Source organism: Podarcis tiliguerta, assembly GCF_965153285.1.
Source record: "Podarcis tiliguerta genome assembly, chromosome: 7".
In the NCBI taxonomy this organism is placed as follows: Eukaryota; Metazoa; Chordata; class Lepidosauria; order Squamata; family Lacertidae; genus Podarcis; species Podarcis tiliguerta.
The window spans coordinates 46,547,539-46,568,296 of NC_139540.1; the positions used below are offsets into that span (position 1 = coordinate 46,547,539).

Here is a 20,758-nt window from a genome sequence, read left to right on the forward strand (position 1 = left end):
GCTCCAAATTTAAGATAAGAAGTAACTGCGAAAGTAGTTTGAAACTATTAGGGGGGAAAGCGATCGAGACCTTATGACTGTCATCAGAAATAGGTGGTGTATTTTGAAGAACCAGCCATAGGGAGTACAGAGACACTCAAGTATATTGCTAATCAACAGTCTCATTACATAGATATGCACACTGAATCAAATAAGCAATCGTGCCATAATGAAAAGTCCTTTTATTGCTTGTATCATGTTAACTGAGTCTTTAAGTATATAGTACCTATTATGCAAATATTACATTGAGTTAATTACACGTTTTAGCAGATGGCTTGGTGCCATAACTTCCTTCACTAGTGCTCCCACAGACATAAGCAAGGAGGCTTTACCCTGTGAATGAGGTTTCCAGTCATCTACATAGCTGTGAAGCCTTGCTGGGATGATTTTGTATATGTTCTTTGACTATATCTACTAACTAAGGGCTTTTGAGAGCAGAACGTGGGGGTGGGGTGGGGCAGGGTTGGGTGGGGAGCACAAATATTTCACATATATACCTTCCTTTTATGCAGTGATGCCTACATACTTAAAATACTAATGTGTGCAAATTCTGTGTGTCTTATGTAATGCATATGATGGAATAAACAATGATTGGTTCAGGAAGTGAAAAATGTAGGTTAAAAGGTTCCCTAGGAACACAAAGTTGCTCTGATAGGATTCTGATGGAATAATTTTGAGGAAAGACTTTAGAAAAGAAAGACAAGTTTCAATCAGAAAGAAAAACATCAAAAACAGAAGGCAAATGCAGACTTAAACCCCATTTGTACTATATAGCAGCATTATACCACTTTAAATAGTTGTCATGCTGTCCCAGAATGCTGGGAGCAGACGCTTGTTAAAGGTACTGAAAGTTATGAGGAGATTCCTATTCCCTTCCCAGAGCTACAATTCCCAGAATTCCCTGGGAAGAGGGCCTGATTGCCAAACTACTCTGAGAGCTATAGCTCTGTGAGGGCAATAGGAGCCTCTTTGCAACTCTCAGTACCCTTAGCTGACTACAGTTCCCAGGGTTCTTTGGAGAAAGCCAGGGCTGTTTAAAGCCAGGCATGATGATGTTTTAAATATGTGATATGTGATGGGGCCTATGTTTAAATGAGCCTATGATTAAAAGTAACCCTCCCCCCCAAAAAAGATAACAGAATACTAGCCCACATCTCCTGAATGGAAAGGTGTCATAAATAGGAGGGACAAAGAAGGGCAACCCCCATGAGATAGCTGTATTATGGGGAACATTAGCATGGAAAATATCTTTCCCAACTTGATGGTTTCCAGAGGTTTAGGACCGCAACTCCAATGCTCTCTGAATATCGGCCCAGCTGCCTGGGGCTCGTGAGAGTTGCAGTCTAACAACATCCAGGGGGTGTGCTGGTTGTGGAAAGCTTTCCTACATCATAATTGGCTACTGCCAAAGTATTACGTTAAGTCTTCACACGAGTCATCACAATGTCAAGATCTAGACTCAAATAATCAGTGGCAGTGGTGTAGCGTGGGGGGTGCAGGGGGGCCCGGCCGCACCGGGCGCAACATCTGGGGGTTAGGGTTGGGGGGAGCAAATCCACGGGTTAGGGGGCGCAAATTACTTGCCTTGCCCCGGGTGCTGACAACCCACGCTGCGCCACTGATCAGTGGTTCATCTAATGAAAAAGAATGGGCAAACTTTGACCTCAGCTCTCATGCTTTTTTGCACCTGGGAATGGCAAATGTATGTGGAGGTGCTCATGCGAACACATGTAGGCAAACGCACATGGGCACTAATACCTTTAAAAAAGAGCATTCTCCCGCTGATGAGAGCATATATGGCCTAGTTTGGTTGGCAATAAAGCCAGTGCTGTACCAGCTGCTGCTAGTCTAGGCTCTGATTTGCAAATTAAAAATGGAAACATTGCATAGAACTTACAGAAATAGGGAACTCTGAAAAGCAAGTTGATAAAATGCATTGGAGCATAGTCTTAATTATGCCCCAGAAATATAATGAATTATTTCTGTGCTGATCCCAGGGAACATGAGTCATGCAGACAGCCTTGCCTTTCATTTGCTACCTGCCTTTGTGTTTCAAGAAGTGTAGATAAAGATGGGTCTCCTCATCATTATTTTTATTTCCCAAGAAGCACAAAAACTGATGGGAAATCATCTGTGGGTGGTGAGGGTGAAGGTGCTGTGCAGAATATAAAGACCTGAAACATGTGAAAGGCAAGTGACTTTGAGGGGAGTCCCCCATCTATGCCACTATGTCCCTTATGTTTCCCACCCCCAAAATATATTTTGTACCTGTGCATACCTCACAGTTCACCTGAGTCTTCTTATTTCTCCCTCTTGTACATGGGTGGTGTGGTTTGGGCTGCATTTGCAAGGCTACCTTGAATAGAAAATGGAGAGAAGGGTGATGATCCTTTTGCAAAACGCACAGGAATGGATAGTTCCTGTCCCCACTTGAAATATTTCTCACATGAAATGTATGACAGAATATATTTTTAGTTTGTGAGCTACACAAGAGAACATTTGCCCCTGATTTTGAGTGAAAGTATGGTATTAGGTTTATTTATTAATCATTATGTGACAAAGCCTAACCCTCATTCCAAACAGTTCATTTTAGCATGGGTCAATTCACCACAGTCCAGTGTGTCAAATTCTGTTTTTCCACTGTACACAAACAGAGTCCATTAGTGTCAATTTTAACATTATATGTACTTAATGGGGGGGGGGGCACAGGGCAATTGAATGCCATTTTGAATGAGGGAGAGAGGATGAGAGAATAACAAATAATAACAGAATGTGCTTTACTGTATATTTTTGGGGAAGGAGATTATTTACTAAAATGTCTGTTTGCTTCTTCTTGACACATTTTTCACTTTAAAACTGTAATTTGATTATAACATGTAATTCTACTAGTACAGCAAGCAGGTAAGAGATACATGACCTACCACCAATATTTTTATAAAAAGAAGACGTTAAGTGTTTAACCTATTTTGGAGCTTGGTGCCACCCCTGAAATCTATTTAGTTTTGGTCTACTCATGAGCCAGAACGAGGTGACAAAATTCTGATATGTTAGAGTGGACTGTTCCTCTTCAAGCTGCAGGTGTGGAGCATCATTTTAAAAATGCTTTTCCATGTACAAAAGTGCAATTTAAAAATAGCTTATTAAGGAGAGAGGTTATATCTCACCTCCCAATGCACTACATTTCTACGGGCACTTTTTAATTTAGGAAAGCATTGAAAGTATGATTTCCCAGCTAAACAAACAATTTTTCCCCACTTCAAGACACCACCACCTCATTCATCTGAATGTACAGTGGTACCTCGGGTTAAGAATTTAATTCGTTCTGGAGGTCCATTCTTAACCCGAAACTGTTCTTAACCTGAAGCACCACTTTAGCTAATAGGACCTCCCACTGCCGCCGTGCGATTTCTGTTCTCATCCTGAAGCAAAGTTCTAAACCAAAGGTACTATTTCTGGATTAGCATAGTCTGTAACCTGAAGCGTCTGTAACCCAAGGTACCACTGTATAGACCAGGCCTCTTGATACACTCAGAAATGGATATTGCACAATGGGATTTGCAAGAAGATGCTGTTGTGCTGAGTGCTCATGTTCAGGATCCAAGCCAGCCATGTTGTATTCTAGGATATTAAACACACACACCCCAACCAGTTTTCTGGCTCTCCATCTCAAGAATCAGTCAGTATTCAATGGTAACCGAGCATGCTCAGTTCTCATTGAGCTGAGTCCCCAAGTTGTTTTGTACTTTTGCAAACCTTGAGTTTCCCCAGCCTCTGATGTTTCCCCTTCATGTGAGTGATGCCATTTTAATTGCATTATTATTATTTATTGAATTTATATACCGCCCTATACCCAGAGGTCTCACAGCAGTTCACAGAATAAAATCAAAATATAAAACCACAAGATACATAATCAAAATAAAAACAACAACCCAATAACCCCTCTCCCCCCCCAAAAAAACCCACATTTTAAAAGGATGTCAATCAAATCAACCAAAGGCCTAGTTTAACAGGAAAGTTTTTGCCTGGCACCTAAAGGTGTAGAATAAAGATGCCAGGCGAACGTCCCTGGGGAGAGCATTCCAGAAACAGGGAACCACTGCAGAGAAGGTCCGTTTTCATGTTGCCACCCTCTGAACCTCACGAGGAGGAGGCACACAAAGAAGGGCCTCAGAAGATGATCTCAGGGTCTGGGTCGGTTCATATAGAAAGAGGCAGTCCTTGAGGTATTGCAGTCCTGAGCCGTTTAAGTTGCATATAGATTGGCACTCAGAGAATGAGTTTACAATTAGCATCTAGGTCTGAAAACTCTTTTCTCAGTACCTTTTTTGAACTGCTGGTAATACCTGGTCTTGTAGCTTTCCTAGTACTAAGAGAGAGAAAGTGAGGATGAGACTCTATTTGGAAGCTGCAAAATGAAAAAAGAGCAGACCAGCTGAGTGAAAATATAGTGCACTTCCAGTTGCCCAGAGCGATCTCAAATGTGAAAAATCAATAATGTCCCTATGATAAAATGGTAGAAGCAATTAGTGGGATGATCTGAAGAAAGAGGTGGACAGATAATATGAACAGAGAAAATGACTAGATAATAGGAGTGCAGTATTACTGCCTGTGGGGGGAGGTTGGTGGAATTGCATAAAGACTACTCTCATATCAAGGAGTTGAGGAGAATTATATGCTAATGTATGCTGTCTCTGTGTTTTACTGCTACTAATAGTTTAGGAAGATATTAGTTTATTAATTCAGCTCCATCAGGCACATCTGTCAGCTGTGGCATGGAATATTCATTGATGAGATATGAACTGCCACTCTTTTTGGGGATAGTCTTGTTCCTTTGGTATCTTGTTTCTGAAAGGGAGTAATCTTTGGCTGGGACATGCAGTTTTCTGCTGTAAAATCAGGACTCTTCAGACCTGTTACTAAAAAATCAAAATATAAAACCACAAGATACCGAATAACCGAATAAAACCACAAGATACCGAATACCACAAGATACCACAAGATACCTGCTCAAAAATAAAATTAGAACAGGGCTACCCTATTAGTACACTCAAATATGAATGAAAACATTCTCATACTATTAGAACCTGGGGGCATGCAATGAGCTGGATGTTGGAAGATTCAGATTGACAAAAGGAAGATCTTCACACAATGGTTCCTACAATAAGAAGTGGTGTCCGCCAACGTGGAACTCAGCTAGACTGGTAAAGAAAAAACGATTTATATGTGTTGGATATGCAATATTACATAGTTCCACCAGATGGCGATGTGGAGTCCCGTTTTTCTCTACCGGCTTTCCCTATTCAAATTTACAACGCTCTAAACTGAAACGCTTCTTTGATGTGTCTAGATCCAGCCATGGATGGCTTTAAAAAAGGATTAGACAGATTAATGGATTACAAATTTATCAATGGCTACTAGCCATTACGGGTATGGTCTACCTCCACTGTTGGGAGACAGTATGCCTCTGAGTACCATTTGCATTGGCAACAGCTAATGTAGGCTTCCTTCCTGATGGAAATGTAAACTTCAATGAGCTTTTTTTGTTGGGACTGTGGGGGGAGAAAAGGTTAAACTCTTCTTCATGCCTCCATAGTCTAGATCCTGCTTTGTCCTCTCCTGGCTGCTGTTTATATGTTTTAAAGATTCATGTTACTTGCATTCGTGCAAGAAATGTTACACTACTGTAGCTTGTTCCTAGCTCACATACTTAAATTCATGCAATAATTCAAGGTCAGCAGAATCCTGTTGAATAGAGATTGTAGGTCCAGAATTTTTGAAAAATTGCCTCAAAAACCTTTACACAAAGCTATGCACTAGGATCTTCAAGAAACAAGCTGTTCATACTCTCTCACGCCATCTCAGCTGTACAGACTGGATTGAAGGGTTGGTGTTAATCTTGGTGTCAGAATTAAACCAGATTAGATTGATGGTTCATTTCAATTCAGTTCCTGATTCATAAAACCCAATTTTTCTCCTGGCCTCCCCAAATCACTTTGTATTTGGCATATGCTGCTGTGTTTATATGGGAACCCACATGGTTATATTCCTGGTTTCTACAAGCAGTTGGTCAGGCCATTCGTGAAATGTTCTCAGCACTGGAGCCAGACTGCGATGAATCACTTTAACTGAAGCATCTTTCACAAGACAATTACATGAGTATGAGGAGTTCAAAGCTGCCTATTGCTAGATTTCATATTTGTTGTTGAAGCAGCCTAAACTGCAGGAAGTAACCACTGTGTTGGCTTTCTGCTCAGAAAAGTGAAAAACCTTGCTACTTCCCCCCCCCCCCACAGAAGAAGCTATGATCAGTGAAATCAAAAGCCCAATCAGAGATTTTTCTGGGAATAAATAACATATAACTTTGGACAGTTGTTACCACTCACATTTTCTACTAGAAGTAAGCTGGACTAGCTCTTGACGAGTCTTCACCGCAAAAGAATTGCATTTGCCTACAACTACCTAAAGTGACAACCTGTTAGTGTAACCAAACATTAAAATTAGGCTGACCCTAAAGTAATCACTCTTTTGCAGGAAGTTTTTTCGTCATTGCCAGAAAATACACTGTACTTTTTAAATTAATCTTTTGGGAATTACTCCAACTACCCTGTCTTCTCTTGTTCTGACCTCTCTCTGACCTGGTTCGCATGTTGTGCTCTTTGTTCCTTCCTGGTTATTCTTCTGCTGTACTGAGGTAAGCCATGGTTTGGCTTAGCAAGTGTAACATAGGAATTTTAATACCACAGGTGGAATAGATTTTATGTTTACTTCCTCTGGTTCGGAGCCACTGAAACTAGTGTGAGAATATCCTTTTGTGCTAGCAAGGGCTGCTTGGGAGTTGTAGTCCAACACATCTGTAAGGCACAAGGTTGGCAAAAGCTGCTTTTATGGTATGAGCTGAAATGCAGAAGCTTGGCAGTGAGAACGAAGCTCCACCAATAAGAGACACTAACATTAGTTTTTCCTCAGATCACCTTGTTGATGTTTGCAACCATCTTAAATCTGGATTGCCTTGGAACCATTTTAAAGTCATTTTCTGTGACATGCTCTTGCATTCCTGGGGGAAAGCAAAGATAGGAATGCAACTATTCAAAATTGGCACCCTGTTTGGCAGTAAATGAAGGTATTTAAATTACACAATGGCAACACTGCCAAGATGCATTGTACTGGTGCTTATGACTTGAGATCAGAAGATGCACATTCTCCAATTCCTGGCTCGGAAATCTGCTTCTTTATTTGGAACAGAGGTCACGTTTTTTCCTCTGCCAGGTTTGGCAATAATACACAGACTGATATTCAGGGGACCACAAGCTGAAATGCCACTAACAATTTCAGAGGATGCCCTTAGGAAACATAAGATGTAGCTTGAGGTCCTTATTAACTCTGCAGTGAGAGAGGCAGACGCTGTTACCTCCTCAGACATATCTATTTATATACTATGACATTGCACACTCTTTTCTCCTGGTAGGTTTTCACTAACACACATACAAGAAATGAAACACTCTGGATGTTCTAGTTATACCAATTGTGCTCCCTCATTATTACTGGAATATTATAAACTAGATTACTTTCCAGAAGTAAGAGATGTGGTAGAGATGTTCCATAAATGCCAAGTTTTAATTACAATCTAGTATAGATTCACTTGCAATTTCTTGTTTGTACTTTTAAAAATCTAACCAGGTGGTGCGATGTAAGTTTCAACTGTATATGAAATCTGGAATAGATGCCATGTACCACTTTGCATTAGCTGTGTGTCTCACATATGATTGATCCAATGTCATGAACCCTTACAGATAATTTAATTGAACAAACTGGAATCAAATATAAAGGAATTTGCAAAGCCCATAATGTGGCAGCTGTAAAAACAAGGAGTACCACCAACTTTAGACTTAACAATGTAAACCAACACAGCATGATCGAATTTTATTTTTGCATGAAAACAAAAGCCCATTAAATGGTTATACAAGGGACTATGGTGATCACTTGTCATGCTATAACCCTGCTTCCATTAGAAGCACTAGTGCCAGAGGAAAACAATGACCTTTGTAAAGGTCTGTGATTCTAAAATACATTGCTTTTTCATGCCTATATACCTGTATGCTATCTCAAACATACTATTAACAAATTAGTGAATGCCATTCAACATGGAAGAAGCAATGGATGAACACAAAGAGTAAGAAGAAAATTTCAAATGACCGAATCTGGTCATTGTGTTCTCCTTCATCTGCTACTAGACACTATAATTAAATAAACAGATAGTCCTTATGGTTATCTGTCGAACTGGAAAAATGAGTGACAATGATATATATTTTTTAAAAAAATTAAAGAACTTTTTAAAAAGCAAACTTTGCTATACTTTCCATGATGCATAGCTTATGTGTAATAACCTTTTTTAAAAATTCAACTGTAGTAAAAGATATTTCACAGAGAGAATACAAAATAAGACTATTAGAAAAACCACTTTCTCAGAAATAGAAACAACTCTTTGAGTTACAGTGAATGTGTAAAACTGGGGGGGGACCCCAACCAGTTATAAGGAAGCTTTTTTTCCTTAAGCCTTTATAAATATTCCTGGCAGAAAGTGAGTCTTGAGTTAGAGATGTGGAAGAAATTCAATTTGGTTTACATTTACCTTTGAATCTATCCAATTGGCACTTTTCGAAACAATTTGTTGTTGTTTAGTCGTGTCCGACTCTTCGTGATCCCATGGACCAGAGCACACCAGGCACTTCTGTCTTCCACTGCCTCCCGCAGTTTGGTCAAACTGATGCTGGTAGCTTCGAGAACACCATCCAGCCATCTCATCCTCTATCGTCCCCTTCTCCTTGTGCCCTCCATCTTTCCCAACATCAGGGTCTTTTCTCTAAATTTATCAATGCATTTCTCTAGCAAAGTAATGCGTACAAAATGCTTATACTAGGGTAAAATCATGCGAAAGGCTGGGCTGGATGAATCCCAAGCCGGAATTAAGATTGCCGGAAGAAATATCAACAACCTCAGATATGCAGATGACACAACCTTGATGGCAGAAAGTGAGGAGGAATTAAAGAACCTTTTAATGAGGGTGAAAGAGGAGAGCGCAAAATATGGTATGAAGCTCAACATCAAAAAAACGAAGATCATGGCCACTGGGCCCATCATCTCCAGGCAAATAGAAGGGGAAGAAATGGAGGCAGTGAGAGATTTTACTTTCTTGGGCTCCATGATCACTGCAGATGGTGACAGCAGTCACGAAATTAAAAGACACCTGCTCCTTGGGAGAAAGGCGATGGCAAACCTAGACAACATCTTAAAAAGCAGAGACATCACCTTGCCAACAAAGGTCCGTATAGTAAAAGCCATGGTTTTCCCAGTAGTGATGTATGGAAGTGAGAGCTGGACCATAAAGAAGGCTGATCGCCGAAGAATTGATGCTTTTGAACTGTGGTGCTGGAGGAGACTCTTGAGAGTCCCATGGACTGCAAGAAGATCAAACGTATCCATTCTTAAGGAAATCAGCCCTGAGTGCTCACTGGAAGGACAGATCGTGAAGCTGAGGCTCCAATACTTTGGCCACCTCATGAGAAGAGAAGACTCCCTGGAAAAGACCCTGATGTTGGGAAAGATTGAGGGCACAAGAAGAAGGGGACGACAGAGGACAAGATGGTTAGACAGCGTTCTCAAAGCTACAAACATGAGTCTGACCAAACTGCGGGAGGCAGCGGAAGATAGGAGTGCCTGGCGTGCTCTGGTCCATGGGCTCACGAAGAGTCGGACACGACTAAACAACAACAACAGGGTAAAATCCACATAAAAATGCATATATTAGTGAAAGCAGAATACATAAATGTTTTATGTAAGAGAAAATAGCTTTGTAAACGGGGTTATATTGAGCAAAATTTGATACAAAGATGCGCATATTAGGATAACTTTTCACTAAAATGCTGTTGAATTTTCATGAGGAATTGTTCAAAATACAGTTGAAAACTGATGCACAAATGTGGACAATGGACCCCATTAACCTTGTGAGGAGCAAGAGAGTGAGGGAAGCAGGAACAGTTGTCATCAGGGCCTCTCCAGCTGGAATGAGAGAAACCAAAATTTGCCCATCCATACTCTGGGGTACAAAAATGTTAAAGGAATTGAGAGGGGGGAAATCTTATTTCGTCTGTCAAATCTCATCAACAACTAGATAGTGCAGTATTATATTATTTGCCTGTAAGTTCTGTGGTAAAGTCTCTGGCATGTAGGTGGGGGATGTTTCAGAAAGGTTCAAAAGTTACGGAGAAGTTCAAAGTTGTGTCTTTCTTGCTTTGAGCCAATGTCTAGTATTTGAGGGAAAATGGAGTCTCTTTGTTTTTTTATCTTTTCATGTTCCCATCATCGATTAAACCTTGACTATCTTTAGGCCCATTCCTGATAAGTGCTTATAGCATACTTGCTATCTCTTCTGCAGACTTCACTGCATTCCTTCCACTATCAAATCCCTTGATATTAACCAATGAGACCTGAAATGTAATCTCAGTGTTGTTTTAAATCTGCCCTTGGATTAGACATCCTGAATTAGCCTCAACTAAATGCTATTGAACATGCATGGTTCCATTGGGAAATGGCTGGGGAAATGCAAGAGATTCAGAAAAAGTATAGTTTCAGTCAGACATAACAAAATATATGAACGTGCCCTTTAACCATTTTAAAAGTTTAGGGAATAACAGCAGTAATATCTTGTATCATCATTCAGGTTTTGCTTCCCTAAGGAATGTGTATATGAAAAGAAATAAGGGTAATATATTTGACATTTGAAATGGTAAATGAAGAACTTTGATGATCATGCTAGAACTTGTCCCTCCCTAAATACCATTCTGTATGGTTTATGTCTGCATTAAATTAGCAAAATGTTCAGACATTCATCTTGGCTATTTCAGTAGAACATTTCAAGGAAGGCAGCAATTTAACCTTGGATTGCATAGGATGTGCAAAATAATAATTGGAAGTTTTGGGGCAATCAAAGTAGAAATGAAATTGAGATTGAGGTGAATCAGCATATTATACTTGAGTGGTTGCACTGAAATGTCATAAGGTTGCTTCCAGATGGGCGCTTGATACTGTAAATGGATTATTCAGATATTGCAACAGGCTTTTGAACTTACGGGGAGGGGGGGTGAGATAGATTGGCTTTTTGATGTCAATGGTATTGTGTGGCCACTGCAAAAAATAAATAAATAAAATGTAAACATGACCGACCACGCCATAATAGGTAGCCACCTGAGAACACCCTAAGGCCATTTCTATACCAGCTATGCATGCTGCTTTTTTGCAGTGTCCCAGGCACTCATTTTTTGGGGGGTGGTATCTGCATGATGTCATGCTTAAACTGCAAATTGCAATCCCCGCTTCTTAACACAGATTTTCCCTTACCATTGAGGCTGCATTAACAGATTTTTGTATCCAATGTTTTCTTCCTGTCTTTGAATTTAACCAGTGTAAATTTGTAATATAAACATTAAATATAATAAAGCAAAATACAACCAAGTAGTCATCATGTAATTTTCATACCAACAGAAAGGCAGTCTTAGCTGACCTGTGGAGGAGAAGGATGCAGCATAGAAGTCAATGATTCTTGATGGATCAGTATCTGCACACTCAAAAGAATGCTGAGTGTGAAGTTTGCCGTGCTGGGTGTCTATGTCCAGTGCTTGGAGATTACAGTGTATGCATATGTGTGGTTCCCAAATTGGACCGAGAGTCCTATGCACATTGCAGGAACAGATGGTTGGTGTTATCGATTTTGGTAGTTCAGATCATCTTGTGTCTCTGTGAGTGCCTTCCCTTTCAAACAGGTGATCAACACAGTCAGTGCCAGCCATCTGTCAACTACTTAATTACCAGCAAGTGTATCTATCTGGATTGGGGTAGATTTTTCAGATAGAAGAGATATGGGGCCTTGACAAATGACAGCAGAACATATTGGCATCAAGTTCCATGGCACAAAGGATAGATCAGTTTGTGAGACAGGATGGCATAAGGCAAAAGAGATGAGCTGGCACAATAAATATGTCAGCATAATGTATTGGCATACGGAATGCTGGCACGAATGACACAGTCTGTTGAGCAGTACTGTGTATATCTGACAGTGTACCTGGATAATGAATAATGTCTGCACTTTCGAGTGCAGCTTTCAAGTCCCAAACTCTTGCCACTCTGGGCAATGATGATGTCTTCCCCACAAGTGTTTTAATAATATTTTACTGATAAAATCCTGGGTGTACTCCCTGAAGCTGTGTTGAAGACAGCCATAGCCTATCTTTTCTTTGCCTAATTGTGAATTTCCAGGAATCACACAGTAATAATTCACACTGTCTTCCTTCTACAGTCTAAAGCAAAGCCAGCAGTTATTATTGTACCTAAGCTATAATCCCACTATGACTAGGCATTTCTGAAACAGCTCTTTGCAGACATTCTAATAAAAGAGGGCACTTTCTGAAAATGGCATCATTGATACAATTATTAACAAAATGCTTGCTTTTAACTTTTTGTGCAGCCTTCCTTTGTATCAGTACAAAGTAAGAAGGATCATAAAGAACCCATTGAATAGATTATGAATTAGCCACAGCTTGATTATGATGTGTCCAAGTCTATTGCACACATGGAACAGCTTGTCTACTACACAAAACAATTTCTGCAAATTGATGTCTGAGAAATGGATAGGAAATGTGCCCTAATTGACTAGGTTTCCAATATGTTCCTAGGAACCACTACATAGAAGGTTCACCCACTGATCTCGATGGAACTTTCCTTCCGTGTATTAGGCTCTAGATCAATTTAGAACAGTGTTGTGCAGTTTGTGGACTAGGGGGACTAGGTTAGTCCCTAAATGTTCCCCTGGCACCTCCTCCCCAAAGCCCAGGAAGATTCTGCCTGACTTAGGAAGGGAGGCATGATGCTCATGGGTGTGGCATCAGAATGTTATGATGATACCCCCTCTCAATCTTCCTTGCAAGCTGGTGCCTCTGGCCTTAACTGTTCCCCTATGAAAAATTTCACTGCACACCACTGGTTTAGAATAGAGCACGCTTAGCTAATGCAGAGTCAACACCAATGGACAGTTAATGACAATGCAGTTAATGTGTTTTGTGATACTTGGTGGCTTCCCAAGAATCCCTACCTATAGAACTACAGGCAGGGTGTTTCCAAGTATGTACAATGAGCCCTTTTCTCTGCAGGGAATCAAAGTCAGTTTTGAGAAATGACTCTAAGGACACAATGTATCTGAGTGGATTCTGAAAACCTTTTGCTTTTGAAGCTAAGCCAGCTTTTGCTTAAAAATAGAAATAGCTGCAAGGAATAGTAAACAATAAAACATGAATTTCCATTGTATGAAATGCATAGGAAATACAGTCACCTGCCCCTTCTTCTTTATCTTCCTCTTTACAGAAACGCAGGTCCTTCTCAGTAACAGCCACATACATCTTAATGTGTATCCAAAGAACTGCTCCCAGCCTCAAAAGGTCGCTCACTATTTTGTGTGATTTTGATTGGTCATGACAAACTGACTTTGCCATTTTTCAAAATAAAAGTGGCACTTCAACCCTTAGCCATGCACACGAGTGTAACTTACCATGTCCCCTGCCCTTAGCTTATTTAGTGGGCTTCTCTCTGAGAAAAGGGTTATTTCTTTGGCATGCAGAGGATTGGCAAAGAGTGCCCTAGGAGATGACATCATCCTACCTGCTGTGAAATCAGTGCCAGGGCTTTGCCCCTGCTCTGCTACACAGCTGCTTCTGCAGCAGAAATGGAGAGCTAGTGGAGCATCTTCTGCAAGCAAAGTACCATTATTTTTTTCTTGTACAGGCAGTGTTGGATCCAAGCCCATGAAAAGAGCAGAAGAAATAAAAGCACATTTTATGCATAAGTGGCAATTTATTGATCATTTCCCCCCGCAGTGTTTTGTTTTGAAAACAGATCTTCATGCAGCTGAAAACTGGGCAACATTAAACACACTTCTTAGAACACAGGCCCCTAGATGCACATCTGAATAGAATAAGCCTCTCAAGTGGGAAGCAGGCAGTCAGGGTCAGGAAAAACCTCAAGATCCATTGAAGATTTGCCAATTCAGAAGACTTTGAAGCTTTCTGTTATACCAGTAGCATTCTATAGCATCCTATTTAGAGCAACTGAGGAATTTACCAGCTGTGGCTGTTTATGGAGTTTACTGAGTAGTCTTGACTTTGATCCACCAGCTGTGGTCTAGAGGAATGATTGTGGGATCTATTTCACTCTATCAATAGGATATTCGATCCTTTCAAGTTTTCATGAGGAATATATGGAGTGACATTATGTGTTAGTCAAGTTTAGTCATTTTAATGGTTTGTACCCCATGCAGCAACCATCCCATCAACACAAGGATATTTGCTTGCGCAATAAGACATTCATCTTGTTCCCCTACTCCCATCCCTTCAAAGCTGTTCTGGGCAGCTGGGGGCGGGGGGCATGGAGAAGAAGAGGAAGATTTCCTCTTCCATTTTGCAATTATTGTGCTGATGGGACAGTTACGTAGCAGTACTTTGGATACAAGCCAATGTGTCTTGCCTGAGACCAACTTACAGTGGTACTTCCGGCTACAGACGCTTCAGGTTACAGACTCTGCTAACCCAGAAATAGTACCTCGGGTTAAGAACTTTGCTTCAAGATGAGAACAGAAATCGTGCAGCAGCGGCACGGCAGCAGTAGGAGGCCCCATTAGCTAAAGTGGTACCTCAGGTTAAGAACAGACCTCCAGAACAAATTAAGTTCTTAACCCGAGCTACCACTGTATTTTAAAAATTATTTATTAATTATTACATTTATATCCTACCTTTTCTCCCAAGAGCCCAAAACAATTCTTAGGTGACCTAGGCTCAGAGCAGGAATTTGAATCATAGTTTCCCAGGTCCTAGACCAAACTCTAACCACTGTGCCTCACTGGCTGTCATATTTCATTCTTTATGTTCAGTTGGTTTGTGTCTGATATATGTGTGAAAAACATCTGTATACTAGTAGGGAGGACAAGGTCTAACACTGGACCTAACACACTGAATCTATGTTCAAGCAGCGAAACAATAGCTGCCTACATGCCATTTTGAAGCAGATTCTGCAAGTCTTTCAAGAACTCATTTGCAAAGCAAAGCCACAGTAGGGTGCCATTGCAATATACAGCTGAGAAGCCTAAAGCAACACTCTCCATCTTGCTGTTTGACTTTGAACACATAGAAACCCATTTAAACTTACTTCCTCAAAGACTCACAGAGGAAGACCCGGCACTGGTGGTGATGGGTTAACTGCCTTGCTAGCAGTCTTGCTTCTGCTGGCAATGGCAGGTCTATATTGGCAGGAAGCTCGGATGCTGTCCCTGTTATTGTCAGCTGCCTCCGATGAAAAATGTGACAAGGAACATTTTCTGCTATTGCTAGTACTACAACTATTGATCATTTATACAGCTCTTGTAATTTGCAAAGTGTTCCTACAATATTTACTGTGCATTTGTCCTCCCAAGAGGACAGACATAACCACAGGAGCCCTTCTTCTACCTGGGACTAATTGCGTGCCTTCATTCCATTGCGTAGTAACAGGATTGTACCTATAAGATTTATTTAACCCCAGGAAATACTCTGACATATATACTTTGTGATAGTATCCTTCATAATTTATGGATATGGATAATATGTCCTGCTCCACCCAGGCCAAGACTCGATTTTTGGACAGAGGCTGGGCCAACACTGCCCCTCCCCACTATCCAGGTTGGCAGCAGACTGAAGTCAGAAACATGATGGCACCAGTAAAGAACAATGGGTGAGGTGGGCACAGTGCCACTGACCTGGCCTCCTGACAGAGGTGTCACTGCCTGATACAATGAGGGGAGCAGGGCAGGTTGGTGGCATGGTTAGAGTTCTTCCAATGATCTTGCCAAGCCAATCTGGTGTCCCCAAACCATCCTGACCTCACCATCCTGTCCTGTAGGAATGCTGCTATTGGGAGACCAGATGTAGCCATGGCCACAGCACAATAAGGCAGCCCATAAACAAGCATAGTTCAAGAGGTGGGGTCTTTCAGTAGGTCAGTGGCACAGGAGGTTAGTCAAAAGGTAGGGCAGAATTGGTAAGGTGATTCAGAAGCATCTGGGTGCTGAAAGTCATGTGCTGTTCTAGCAGCTGTCAGACCCTCACCCAGGGTTTCTTTAGTCTGGTCTCCCAGATGCTTCCCAGGATCAACTGCAACTCTACTACTTTCCAGTAACCCTTTGCTGCCAAGGAGCCCCTTTCTCATACTATTATTTAGGGCTTTTAGGCCCACACTCCTTTACCAGGTAACCACCTGAGCCTGGACTTTCTGCTGTCTACACCCTCTGGAGCTGGGAGACAATTCAGCCTTCTCCTCTGATGCACAAGGCCACAGGTGAGTCAGAGTCATGCCCTTGCCAAGGGTCTTTCCAGGGTGACCTCTGGTTATAGGTTTGGTGAGTGCTCCCCCTAGATACTAAGGTGCTCATTATCTGTGCGAGAGTTGGGGCAGAGTGGCTCCATCTATTCACCAGGGTCTTCTGGCTAAAGCTAGTCTGAGGCCAGCCCAGAGCCCAGCATGACAGGAACGAGAATGACCATATCAAGTACTTCTATGATCATCTTCTGAGGTAAAAACAACAACAACAACCCACACCTGTAAATGCAGAAGAGACATTGTTCTGCTGAGTTAGATAACAGAACACAGTGCACTTTGAAAAGTATTAAGAAATGTTAGGGCACCATAGTTCATTTTGAATGACGTAGGTGAGGAGTGCTTTTGTTTTGTTTTTGTAAAGATCGGAGAGGGCACAATTCCGCATGAATGTCTTTGACTGTCATTATGATTAAAGCTCTTTTTATAGCTGCAAAAGTGCTATAACAAGTTATTTTTGGAAGTGACTTGTCTCCTCAGGATTGCCAAGTGCTGGGCATCTCATGTGATACACTCATGCATCTGTCACATGGTGCCGCAACTGAACTGCTTCCTTGCTGTGCAGCTGGATGGCAAGAACACAATTAGTATATCTCTCTCCCGTTTCTCTGGCACCAGATGTGAGTGGCAAAGGAGCAAGTAGATGGAGCATCAGCTGGGGCTGCACAGAAATGGCTATATATTTTTTGTCAGAAATTATAAAACCAGTGGTCCTTACAAGGCTTAGTTTGCAGGGTTCATATTTTCCATATTTTGAAAGACCATCACTAGCTCTCAGTTTGCTTCCATAAACTCAAGACAGATGTTAATCTTGATTCTTGATGATAAGGTTGCTGATCTTAAAAGGTCCAGGTGGCTTAGTCCCAGTCTCTTTCCATAAGTGGCACTGTTTGGCCTCCTGGAAATTCCCTGCCCCACATGCTTCTATTAGGATAACCATGTGTCCTATTTTGCAGAGGACAGACCTTTATTTGGAAGGTCCACCAGAGGACAGTCCTTTATTGGAATGAATCTTCTGTTTGAGGACTGTCCTTTGCAAGTCTGACTTGAACCAGGAGTCCATAAAAAGCAGAACCAGGGAACATGAGCGGGAAAGTATTATTGTACCCATGTCCTACTTGCGGCCTTTACATAGGCACCTGTGGGAATACAATGTTGGACTAGGTTGGCCTTTAGTCTATTTAACAGGGCTCTTTTTATGTTTCTCTGTTTTTCTCCAGGAAACAGACCATACATACAGAACTTACATGTGTAGGTTATAATCTAATGTTGCCTCCTTACATGGCTAACCTCTTGCACTGTGCAGGCTTTCACTGATCACAATGCCGCACCCTTGGGACAAAGACAGCAGGTGGAGTTCTTTTGCAAAACAAAATAATCCAAATCTGTTCTGCCCTTAAGGACACTACATCCTTGTCCCTCTAGTTTATGGATAGCAAATGGAGGCCTACTCTAGCCCATGTTTCATAGACTGCCAAGACAGCTCGAGGGAGCTTCTTGTGGAGGAATGTGTGAATAGGGTTGTAGCATCACCACTGCTACCATGACTTTTCTGAAGTTAATGAAATTTTATTGCCTAGCACTGCAAGTATTTCTGGAGATCCTTATTCCCAGTGGATGACTCATCATGCTATTTCAATATGTTTGTTCTTGCAGCTACTTATTTTCTTCTCAGCTGGAACAGTGCCACTTGATTCTTTGTTATACTCACTCTCAAACTCACATGATAAAATTCTGTAATTCAGAGATTCCCGTCTCTCTCTGTAGGATTCAAATAATAAAAATTTCAAGGGCTCTGGAACTTAAGATAAAAAAACTATGCTCTTTTAGCTCATGAATTCAATATTCTTTACAATACTGTTCCCCATCAGTCCAAAACTGTTATTTAGAAACTCAGGTCCCTCCCAGTGTATTACTAACCCATATTCATAGGTGCAAAGCTGCAAAGTATCACAGCTATAGTAGTAGTACAAAGATTCACAGGTGGCAAAAGCTAGGCTGATTTTACCTCAAAGAGGATCAGACTCAGGATCCATAAAAGAATGAAAAACAATATTTTATTTCCACAGTTGTTAACATCAGTTTTCAGTTAGTTGCATGCTTGGCACCTAAACTCAATGTCATCCCTTTGCAGTTTATAAACCACATTCTGTGATGAGACTTCCAAGTAGAGAAATAGTAATTTGAACACAGAAAGTCTTCTTATAGAGCATAGAAAACAAAACTGATGTTCCTGACCCAATAGTATAACTGTTGCTCATTTCCAGTGTGAGTTACTAACCTTCAGATATCAGATGCTAAATTCTTCAGTCATTCTTCTTCTTTTCATACTAATATTTATTTATTTATTTATTTATTTATTTATTTATTTATTTATTCTTACATTTATATCCCATCTTTGCTCCAAGGAGCTCAAAGTAGCAAACATCGTTCTTCTCACAACCATGTGAGGAAGGTCAGGTTGAGAAACAGTGAGTGGCTGAAGGTTATGGGGTAAGCTTCATGGCTGAGTGGAGATTTGTGTGGAGATGAGGTTTCTCCAAGTCCTAGGCACCACTCTAACTACTACAGTACATTGTCTCTCATGTTCTTGTGAGTGTGTGAAAAATACAGAGTGCTGAGGGGCGTTTGCAGTTGACACAGGTGTTTGTGTAAGTGTGAGATAGGAGATCTGCACACCTGACAGACTAGAAACTTCAGAACCAGTTTGGCAATGGGACAGATGGCTTCCTTCAGGAAGGTAAAGTTGGTGAAGGTTGTGGGACTAAGATGGATCTATGCTTTCCCAGGATGAAAAACCCTCTCAGGCAATTTCCCAGGAAGATCACTCAGTTATTTTGCATTGTCAAAGCTATTGCAGATTCATCAACCAGTCCACTGTTTTCTAAATGTGGGAGCCATAAGGTGCTTGAAAAGTATAGGAAAGTTAAATATCATTAGTTCAAGTTGGTAAAACAGATGGGGCAAGTTTCTAAAAATGAAGGATATTTGAGAGGATATTCCTAATAAAAGAACCTTCCTATACATTCTGGTGCTTTGATACAATTCCAGAAGGAAGATGGGAAGCTGCCTACAAATAAAGGGGGTACTAAACTGTGCCACCTTTCCCTGTTTTGACCTCTTAGGAGATCAAGGCACGCTGTGTGCAGTGGCATTGTGGCTTGCAGGGCCAGTATGTGCAGCAATCAGTCCATCAGTGACCTCCACCCCCAAAGCAGTTCAGCTCCGGGTAAGTACACTGAGTCTTTGCAGTTCCTGGTGGGATGGTCCCATAATTAAATGCGCATTATCTGATCTCATGCCAGAAATGCTTCCATTTTCTTCCTGTGACACAATTATAATTCACTGCCAATGTCTGCCTGCTGTGGTGTGATCCTGTTATCTCCACTGTTATTCTGAGCAGCAGCTGTACCATTAGTTTTTTTTATTTAGCTTCTGTATTTTGAAGGTTGATGGATTAGTTCAAGAGCCTTGTGTTTCCATGGTGAGTCGGGCTCTCTAATTTTATGATTAGTGATAGACAGAATGGCCATTGCCATTTTCTCCATGGGAGCTGAGGCTACCAGGATTTAACTCACCTGAAGCAATTAGTAAAACCAAATTGAAAGATAATTATGTTAAGCAAAGCATAAGCAGAAACTGATAATACTGAACACCTATTTTCAAAGACAGAAAAACATTGTCTTCTCTTTGATGTTACAAAGTCATTTTAGCAGGGGGGGGGGAGCATGTGCTGGTGAGCATCCCCCACCATCCCAGCCGGCAGATGACTCATCTTTGGGAAAGAGGAAATGAAAGATATATATTGTCAGCATCTCTCTGGTCCAAGAAGGCAACATGGTCATTTTTTTTACTCCAAGATCTCCAGACTACAGTCTCCCCTGTGTTGTTTGAGTTGATGGTTACAGAACCATCCTCTTAAGAGGCCTCATTCATTCTAGGCTCAGCTAGGTACCTAGATGGTGCTACAGTTCTTTTTAAAGCTCAGCCTGAGTTTGTTTGATGGTGAAACAACATTTGAGCTTGCTTGTATGATTCTTCAAGCTTACCTTCATATGGGAGCTATGCAGGCTCTTAATTGCTCTGTTTTGACATTGCTTCATTGGAACCTGACCTTGGCTCTGATTTGTTTTAACGCTTTGAAACTTGACCTCTTTTCTTCTTAACTTTGCCCTACTTGACATCCTTGACCTTGTTTCCCTCACTTGGTACTCACGCTTTGTTAAATCCCCCAACATTTGTGTCTCAACTTAAAAAGACAAATGAAAAAATA

General features: G+C 41.1%; 1 protein-coding gene across 2 annotated transcripts in view; it reads right to left on the reverse strand.

Annotated features, from left to right (window-relative positions):
- Positions 1–18,091: 18,091 nt before the first annotated feature.
- LOC310681990 (uncharacterized protein) overlaps positions 18,092–20,758 on the reverse strand; it is a 31,709-nt gene continuing 29,042 nt past the window's right edge. The window contains exon 5 of one of the 2 annotated variants that reach the window (XR_014513698.1): positions 18,092–18,280. Coding sequence is in view for 1 of the 2 variants with exons in the window: in XM_083450253.1 (XP_083306379.1) it covers positions 19,996–20,063 (68 nt within the window). In the remaining variant the exon portion in view is untranslated. Of the gene's footprint in view, positions 18,281–18,869; positions 20,064–20,758 lie in introns of those variants that run through there. The other variant, XM_083450253.1, reaches the window with a different exon arrangement.